Below are 10,316 nucleotides of genomic sequence, written 5' to 3'. Positions count from 1 at the left end.
GTAGATCTGATTTTCTGAAGTCGTGTTGCATTTGAGTTTTTCCTTCGACACACGAACAAACAAACAATCACAAACCTTCCAACAAGCATAGAGGCTGGATATGACATCCAGCAAAGCAGCAGGGTTGAAATAGTATTTGAAATCATTTCAAACACTTAGCTGTGCTTGATTGAGTATGTCTGTCCCAAAAGTACAAACCCTGCCCATCTGCCACTCCAGGTAAAGTCAGTGTCAACATCAACATCATTGCCTTAAGTTAAACATTTCTGGAAATTGGTAACTAGATTATCTTTGTGATAACTGTCATACAACAGACAGAGCAGGAAGTGCCATAAACCTTCCCTCAGGCAGGTTGATCCTGATATTGGATTACACACAGGTCACATCCTGCCTACCCTCATCTGATCCAGGTGAAGCCTGCTGTCCCCTCCAACACAACGAGGGAAGACCCAGTCATAGTAATATACACTCACTGAGCACTTTATTAGAACACTCTACTAATACTGGGTAGAACCTCCATTTATTAGGAACACTATAGTAATACTGGGTGGGCCTCCCTTTGCTCTCAAAACAGCCTAAATTCTTCGTGGCATTGATTCCACAAGATGATGGAAACATTCCTTTGAGATTCTGGTACATTATGACATGATTGCATCACGCAAATCCTGCAGATTCCTGCAGAGCAAAGGGAGGCCCTACCCAGTATAGTGTTCCTAATAAAGGGAGGCCCTACCCAGTATAGTGTTCCTAATAAAGGGAGGCCCTACCCAGTATAGTGTTCCTAAGTGCTTGGTGAATGTATGTACATATACTGGTACTGTATATATATATATACAGTACCAGTCAAAAGTTTGGACACACCTTGCCAAGAGTGTGCAAAGCTGTCATCAAAGCAAAAGGTGGCTACTTTGAAGAATCTAAAATATAAAACATATTCTGGTTTGTTTAACATTTTTTTGTTTACTACATAATTCCATGTGTGTTCCTTCATAGTTTTGATGTCTTCAATATTAATCTACAATGTAGAAAATAATAAAAATAAAGAATAACCATATCTATATATATAAAAGACAAAGACAATAGCCACTGAGATAGATAAGTGTATATTTACATCCTGGAAAAGTGAAATGATGATGATGCCTTTTGACACAAAAACACGCTCATACAAAATGCCTTCCAGTATGATGTCATCATCACCATGGAGAATGTCCTTCTAGTTCTGATGAGCACATCTTTGGTCTGAGAACAAACGTTTGACACTGACTTGACAATAGTTTCCAGGATTCAGTTGGGGAGGTTAAAAAATAAGGGTAAATACTTTTATAGCGTGTGACACAATGACACACACACTAGGAGTTCTTGTCTCTCTGTTCAACTCCTTCATTTTCAAATCCCAGATACACTACACACAACCTTGTTATTAATGGAATGAGGAGTTGATACCGATCCTGATTCCATTGCATGCATTACAATGAGCCCGTCTTCCGATTTTCTGCCTCCACCAGCCTCCCCTGGTCTGCTGAGTCTCTGTGTCTGTCCCTGGTCTACTGACCCTCTGTGTCTGTCCCTGGTCTACTGAGCCTCTGTGTCTGAGCCTCTGTGTCTGTCCCTGGTCTACTGAGCCTCTGTGTCTGACCCTGGTCTACTGAGCCTCTGTGTCTGAGCCTCTGTGTCTGTCCCTAGTCTACTGACCCTCTGTGTCTGTCCCTGGTCTACTGAGCCTCTGTGTCTGTCCCTGGTCTACTGAGCCTCTGTGTCTGTCCCTGGTCCACTGGGTCCACAGGTTAGGGAGTGTTTGGGAGTGTGTGGAGTGTCTTCCTCCTCAGTGCTCTCTGAGTCCTGGCTCTGCTGCTGTTTGGTCCACATGGCTGCGTAGAGGCCTCCCTGGTCCAGCAGCTCCTCATGCCTGAGAGATGAGACACATGTTCAGTGGCAGGGACGTGGTGGTAGGAATCAGGGGAGGCTGGCGGAGGTAGAAATCGGAGGACGGGCTCATTGTAATGCATGGAACAGAGTGAGGAATGGTATCCAACATGTGTGCATTACAACGAGCCCCTCCTCTGGTTTCTCCCTCCATCAGCCTCCCCTGGTAGGACGCTAAACGCTAGTTGCTGGTGAAAACATGCTGAGTCTCTGCTGATGTTGAAAACGTAAACGCAGCGGGAAAAAAGTAGGCTAATGTTATTAACCGTTGAAAATGTACGCTGCAATTCTGTCTCCTCTGACATCACTCTGCGATTCACATCAGAAGCTTCTTAGACCCGCATGGAGTCAGGACTGCATCAGGACAGGTGAGGTCACGTTTGCTGAGCCATAAATTGATATCGAAATCACATTAAAAGGATGTTTCCTGCAGTAGAATAATCACTGTCCACAGCTGTCCGAGCGAAAGGGGAAAAGCTGTCTTGGTAATGGACTCTCACACCAGGAGCTCCTTAAGTGGACTCTGGCTGGAACCTTTGGAAAGTTCTAAGGCTCTGAACACTCCAAACTTCCAAACTTTAAAGTATGAATTAATAAAACCCGGACGAGCAGTTTTTGTCATCTTTTCTCAGACTTTGTATTTTTTTGCCCAACACCTGTTGGGGATGACAGAGGGACAAGGTGTTTGGATTAGTGTCCCTTCCCTGAAAGCATTAGTTCCCTCAAGACACCCCCACACACACACACACACACACACACACACACACACACACACACACACACACACACACACACACACACACACACACACACACACACACACACACACACACACACACACACACACACACACACCAGAAGGAGCTGCAGCTCAGGGAGAGATGGAGGACTATAGCCATAGACAGAGGGTGTGTGTCTGTGTGTGTGTGTGTGTGTGTGTGTGTGTGTGTTGTGTGTGTGTGTGTTGTGTTTACATCGCGGTGTCAGTCAGAGTTGAATGTGCTGGGTGTGGGGTTACGTCCCCCGGCTACTTCAGGGAGGAAGCAGAGCCTTAACGCCACATCTCCTATATCAAAGGCACTATAGGACACACACACACACACACACACACACACACACACACACACACACACACACACACACACACACACACACACACACACACACACACAGACACACTCACACTCACACACACAGTGGCAGCTAGCTCCAGTGTGGAGGATCATGCAGGTAAATGAACAGAGGCTATTAATGAGGGAGGGGCCCCGTCCCCACCTGGGGGGCGAATGGTGAGACGGAAACACACACACACACACACACACACACACACACACACACACACACACACACACACACACACACACACACACACACAAAAGGGCTATAGGGCGGGGTCAGTATGGTCACTGAAAGCACACATCCTGTCTCTGGGGTGTGTGTGTGCGTGGGGTGGGGGGGGGGGGGGGGGCAGACAGACAGCCCTGAGGTGGTCACTACAGATCTACAGATAATAGATAGTATCACACTCTCTTTACTTTCCACCCCCCTCTATTTCCCACGCAGATGTACGCCCTGGGGAACCAGATCTACGCCCTGGGGAACCAGATCTACGCCCTGGGGAACCAGAACACAAACACAGGTTTGGTCGATCTCACTGGATCTGAGACTGACACCAGAACGAGGAAGAAGGAAGGAGGGATGAGGAAGGAGGAAGGAGGAAGGAGGAATGAGGAAGGAGGAAGGATGGATGAGGAAGGAGGAAGGAGGAATGAGGAAGGAGGAAGGATGGATGAGGAAGGAGGAAGGAGGAATGAGGAATGAGGAAGGATGGATGAGGAAGGAGGAAGGATGGATGAAGAAGGAGGAAGGATGGATGAGGAAGGAGGAAGGAGGGATGAAGAAGGAGGAAGGAGGAATGAGGAAGGAGGAAGGATGGATGAGGAAGGAGGAAGGAGGGATGAAGAAGGAGGAAGGAGGAATGAGGAAGGAGGAAGGATGGATGAGGAAGGAGGAAGGAGGGATGAAGAAGGAGGAAGGAGGAAGGAGGGATGAGGAAGGAGGAAGGATGGATGAGGAAGGAGGAAGGATGGATGAGGAAGGAGGAAGGAGGAATGAGGAATGAGGAAGGATGGATGAGGAAGGAGGAAGGATGGATGAGGAAGGAGGAAGGTGGAATGAGGAATGAGGAAGGATGGATGAGGAAGGAGGAAGGAGGAATGAGGAAGGAGGAAGGATGGATGAGGAAGGAGGAAGGAGGGATGAAGAAGGAGGAAGGATGGATGAGGAAGGAGGAAGGAGTGATGAAGAAGGAGGAAGGAGGAATGAGGAAGGAGGAAGGATGGATGAGGAAGGAGGAAGGAGGGATGAAGAAGGAGGAAGGAGGAATGAGGAAGGAGGAAGGATGGATGAGGAAGGAGGAAGGAGGGATGAAGAAGGAGGAAGGATGGATGAGGAAGGAGGAAGGAGGGATGAAGAAGGAGGAAGGAGGAATGAGGAAGGAGGAAGGATGGATGAGGAAGGAGGAAGGAGGGATGAAGAAGGAGGAAGGAGGAATGAGGAAGGAGGAAGGATGGATGAGGAAGGAGGAAGGAGGGATGAAGAAGGAGGAAGGAGGAATGAGGAAGGAGGAAGGATGGATGAGGAAGGAGGAAGGAGGAAGGAGGGATGAGGAAGGAGGAAGGATGGATGAGGAAGGAGGAAGGAGGAAGGAGGGATGAGGAAGGAGGAAGGAGGGATGAAGAAGGAGGAAGGAGGAATGAGGAAGGAGGAAGGATGGATGAGGAAGGATGAAGGAGGAAGGAGGGATGAGGAAGGATGGATGAGGAAGGAGGAAGGAGGAAGGAGGGATGAGGAAGGAGGAAGGAGGGATGAGGAAGGATGGATGAGGAAGGAGGAAGGAGGGATGAGGAAGGAGGAAGGATGGATGAGGGCTAATGACCTGAAACTGTTGTGTAATAATAAAGCCATGTGGTGCATCTCCCTCACCTGCCTCTCTCAGCGATCTGGCCTTGGTGCACAACCAGGATGAGGTCTGATCCCACGATGGTCGACAGCCTGAGGAACAACACAACTGACTGATTCTTTAACTAGAAAGAATGACAAATAATATAGTGGAATCAGTGGACGGACACACACACACACACACACACACACACACACACACACACACACACACACACAGTGGCAGCTAGCTCCGGTGTGGTTATCTGAGAGAGAGTGGTACATTATGCAATCATTCTAAATGTTCTTTTCTGTTCTTCTAGAACATTGGTTCTTCCTCTTCTTCATGTGATCTCATCTCTGGTCGACTGCCTGACATCACACAGCTGATTCAAGGAATGTCATGTGACTTCTGTCAGGTGAAATCATTCCATCACTGCCATCTACCATCTACCCCAACACACACTCGCACACACACAAACAGACACTCGCACGCACACACACACACACACACACACACACACACACACACACACACACACACACACACACACACGGTATGTCCCCTTCATCTTCAAACAAAGCAGGCAGGGAGACAGTATTGATGGCCCCCTTCCAGGATCAAAGTGGCACCAGAGTCTCAGGGTCAGAGCAGATCAAAGGATCACGATGTGTTTACAATGTTCAGAGACAAGGACAACCACACAGGGGAGAGAGGAAGGTAAGAAAGGAGGGAAGGAGAGACGGAGGAGGACACAGACAGACCACTGGGGGACCAGACAGGGGGGCACAGAGGGTAGGTGGGGGGGGGGGTAAGAGAGAGTTGCCAATGTGGATATCGAGCGTGTTCAGCTGTCTCGTAAAAACCGGCGTACCAAATCACTCCTTGGTAATAACTAGCAGACACACACATGGCCTCCACACAGCGCATGACTGACGGCTGGAACTCTCAGTCTACTGCTCCGAATGTGTGTCAAATATTAATACACTTCCCCTTAGGAGTGGTGCTGATTAAGACTGCCATTGGATACAGCAAGGACAACGTCTGTTGAAACGTCCCTGATCCATGCGTGAAGGACCGGGGTTTGGACTCGGGTCTCCCACTTGGAAGACACAAGCATCTACCATTAGGCCAAGAGGACATCCTCAAGGTCCGATGTCTCAGGCAGCAGAGCTACCTCATCACGAGAGTGTGGTTCCCAACCCCCTCCTCTCAACCAGCAGCAAGCGACTTGGGAAACAGGGAAACATCACAGAGTCACTTTAAGGACACTGGTATTAAGGACACACTGATCAATTTAATTAACGATGAAGATCTTGTACAGATGGTGGCTATTGAAGCCCCTGTCAATAGATAGTGTTATCTGGAGGATAAGAAGCAGGGATTTGGTTTGTGTTGACGGAAGGATGCCTGGCACTGTTCATGTCCTAATGCCCTTGAGACCCCAGGCATTAAAGGCAGAGATCCCTCTCCTCTTTTGTTGTCTCCACATATCCTCCTCTCTCTCTCCTCTCTCTCTCTCTCTCTCTCTCTCTCTCTCTCTCTCTCTCTCTCTCAGCCCTGGGTATGACGTCAGCGTAATCGCACATCCTCGTTTCCCTCCCCAGCTGCTCTACATATTGGGAGAGGAGAGAGTTTTCTTCTCTTTTTATGACATTCTTATGTGATTGCGTTGTTAATACAGTTGATTTTGAACTTTATTTTCTACCATTATATAAGTTATTCCAAACAACAGTAGTTAGCATCATTACCTGTGTGCTACAATAGTTAGCATCATTACCTGTGTGCTACTACAATCGTGGTCCGGTTGGCGCAGACTCTGGAGAGCGAGGCCTGGATGTTGCGTTCTGTCTGGGTGTCCAGGGCAGAAGTAGCCTGTCAGACAGAAGGATGGCCAACATGGGAATCAACCCAAACGTAACGCAGACAACCACGTCAAGACTCCGGCACTCACTTAAGTGTGAATACTGTAGGGTTAGGGTTAGGGTTAGGGTTAGGGTTAGTATACAGTGTTAATGGTGTAGTATGGGTTAGGGTTAGGGTTAGGGTTAGGGTTAGTATACAGTGTTAATGGTGTAGTATGGGTTAGGGTTAGGGTTAGGGTTAGTATACAGTGTTAATGGTGTAGTATGAGTCGGAGTTAGAGTACAGTACCAGTCAAAGGTTTGGACACACCTTGCCAAGAGTGAGCAAAGCTAAAGCAAAAAGCAAAATGTGGCTAAGAATCTAAAATATAAAACATATTCTGGTTTGTTTAACACTTTTTTGTTTACTACATCATTCCATATGTGTTCCTTCATAGTTTTGATGTCTTCAATATTAATCTACAATGTAGAAAATAATAAAAAATAAAGAAAAACCATTGAATGAGAAGGTGTGTCCAAACCTTTGACTGGTACTGTATGTAGTATCACTTTTTAATCTGTTTGACTGATTAAAGTAATGCTGACCTCACAGAATTAATTTTGTATGGAAATGGAAAATATCGTACACATCATATGGTTCTATTGCATTTGAACCTCTAATTACACAACTTCACTGCAGTCCCCTCGCCCTCATCCCCGCCTCTCTCACCTCGTCCAGGAGGATGATGCGGGGGTCCTTTAGGATCGTACGGGCGATGGCCACCCTCTGTTTCTCTCCACCACTCAGTTTTAAGCCTCTCTCTCCCACCTGGGTTTCATAGCCTGTGGATCAGTGGAACATACTCATTAATATTAGTATTATATTCAATGAAAGCCACCATCATCATCATCATCATCATCACCACCACCACCATCATCATCATCATCATCATCATCATCACCACCACCACCACTATCACCACAGGCATCATAATCATCACCACCACCATCATCACCACCATCATCATCATCATCATCATAATCATCACCACAGCCATCATCATCATCATCATCATCATCATCATCACCACCACCACCACTATCACCACAGGCATCATAATCATCACCACCACCATCATCACCACCATCATCATCATCATCATCATAATCATCACCACAGCCATCATCATCATCATCATCATAATCACCACCATCATCATCACCATCATCACCATCATCATCATCATCATCATCATCATCATCATCATCATCATCATCATCATCATCAGTGATGATGGCCTCTCACCCTCGGGGAGAGACAGGATCTTGTAGTGGATGTCAGCGGCGAGCGCCGCCCCCTCCACCTCCTGGTCGCTGGCGGAGATGCGTCCGTAGCGGATGTTGTTGGCGATGGTGTCGTTGAAGAGCACCGTGTCCTGAGGCACCACGCCAACGCAGGCCCTCAGGGACCTCTGCCTCACCTGCACCAGGGGACAAGCACAGCACCAGCAGAGTTCTTACCTGCACCAGGGGACAAGCACAGCACCAGCAGAGTTCTTACACTGAGAAAGAAGCTTTGGTGCAATGACCATAACCGACCACTAGGGACTGATGATGCAATCTAAAGCATGATATGGTCCATTGTACAGTATCTGAATCTTGACAATGTGGACATTTTATCTGCTGGTGGTGGTGGTGGAGGTGATGGTGGTGGTGGTGGTGGTGGTGGTGATGGTGATGATGGAGGTGGTGGTGGTGGTGGTGGAGGTGGTGGAGGTGATGGTGGTGGTGATGGAGGTGGTGGAGGTGGTGGTGGAGGTGGTGATGGTGGTGATGGAGGTGGTGGTGGTGGTGGAGGTGGTGGTGGTGGTGATGGAGGTGGTGATGGTGGTGGTGGTGGTGGTGAAGGTGGTGGAAGTGTCAGACAGGTGAGAGCTACAGACAGGTGGAAAAACAAACTTCCAGCATACGGCTCCGTACTCCGTACCCCCCCCCTCACCCCCTCACTCCACTTTGAAAGTGAAGAAGCCAGGTGCAGTGGGGGGTGGGGGGGATAGGGGGGGTAAGGAGAGGGGTCCCCAGCTCTGAAGATCTGAAAGAGCCAATTATGGGGCCGGCCGGATGACAATCTCCCCATGCTGATCTGTTGTTGGGGGGGGGGGGTGCTGGGGGGTGCACAGATAGCCCCCTGCAGAGATCCAAAGGGCTGGCAGACCCCCCGGGGAGTGGGTGGGTGCTGGGGGGGGGGGGGCAGACCCCCCGGGGTAGTGCCAGCTGACATCAAGGGCTGATGGAGAAGCTGGGGCTGGGCACAAAGTTCCAGGCAGCTGCCCTCTGTCTGTGCCTGTCAGATGTAGTCGCAAGTCAGACAACCCCTCAGATCGGTACTGTCTCCCCGCGGGGCGCGCTCCCATACCTCAACAACGGATCAGGATTAGAGAGGTAGCCCCTGGCTGCCCCCTGCTCCAGAGGTCACATACACTACACAAGTCACTACACACACACTACAAACACATGTTACATTTACATTTTACATTTATGGCATTTAGCAGACGCCTTTCTCCAAAGCGACTTACAACAGTAAGTGAATAATCTATCCATCAGTCATCATAAGAGAAAGTAATCAATGCTCAGACCAGGGTAAGGGTTAGGGGTTAGGGGTTAGGGGTTAGGGGTTAGGGCCGTAGGCAGTCACAATGCTATTTTTAATTAACAGGAGAGGAACTTGTACAGGGGGGTAGTGGGGGTGAAGAGGTCTCTAGGGTTAGGGTTAGTACAGGGGGGTAGTGGGGGTGAAGAGGTCTCTAGGGTTAGGGTTAGTACAGGGGGGTAGTGGGGGTGAAGAGGTCTCTAGGGTTAGGGTTAGTACAGGGGGGTAGTGGGGGTGAAGAGGTCTTTAGGGTTAGGGTTAGTACAGGGGAGTAGTGGGGGTGAAGAGGTCTCTAGGGTTAGGGTTAGGGTTAGGGGTAGGGTTAGTACAGGGGGGTAGTGGGGGTGAAGAGGTCTCTAGGGTTAGGGTTAGGGTTGGGGTTAGTACAGGGGGGTAGTGGGGGTGAAGAGATCTCTAGGGTTGGGGTTAGGGTTAGTACAGGGGGGGTAGTGGGGGTGAAGAGGTCTCAAGGGTTAGGGTTGGGGTTAGTACAGGGGGGTAGTGGGGGTGAAGAGGTCTCTAGGGTTGGGGTTAGTACGGGGGGGTAGTGGGGGTGAAGAGGTCTTTAGGGTTAGGGTTAGTACGGGGGGATAGTGGGGGTGAAGAGGTCTTTAGGGTTAGGGTTAGGGTTGGGGTTAGTACAGGGGGGTAGTGGGGGTGAAGAGGTCTTTAGGAGGGACTGTTAAGATGTAGTCTGAAGAGATGGTCTTCAATCTACCGTGGAAGATCGGTAGTGACTCTGCAGTCCTGACAGCAGTGGGAAGCTCGTTCCACCAGCGGGACGCCAGGACGGTGCATGTGCACAAACACCCATGCACGCACGCACACACACACACACACACGCACGCGCGCACACACACAAATGTTGCATGTTTTTCTACCTTCAAGCAGGCTGCAGACATGGTGAGATGAGGGTTTAAACATTTCTCTTTCTCTCCTGTGACTCTCAGACACACAT

At 49.1% G+C, this 10,316-nt stretch overlaps 1 protein-coding gene across 1 annotated transcript in view; it reads right to left on the bottom strand.

Moving 5' to 3' along the window:
- Positions 1-1,704: 1,704 nt before the first annotated feature.
- abcb6b (ATP binding cassette subfamily B member 6 (LAN blood group) b) overlaps positions 1,705-10,316 on the bottom strand; it is a gene marked incomplete at its 5' end in the record, with an annotated part of 34,301 nt that continues 25,689 nt past the window's right edge. The window contains 5 exon segments of the mRNA XM_083682024.1: positions 1,705-1,906; positions 4,909-4,977; positions 6,645-6,739; positions 7,439-7,551; positions 8,015-8,189. Of these exon segments, the coding sequence (XP_083538150.1) occupies positions 1,741-1,906; positions 4,909-4,977; positions 6,645-6,739; positions 7,439-7,551; positions 8,015-8,189 (618 nt within the window). The 3' untranslated portion in view covers positions 1,705-1,740.

This window comes from Argentina silus, assembly GCF_951799395.1.
Source record: "Argentina silus genome assembly, chromosome: 12".
Taxonomy (NCBI): Eukaryota; Metazoa; Chordata; class Actinopteri; order Argentiniformes; family Argentinidae; genus Argentina; species Argentina silus.
Note: the sequence above shows the minus strand (reverse complement) of the source record. Positions and strands in the feature narration are given on the sequence as shown.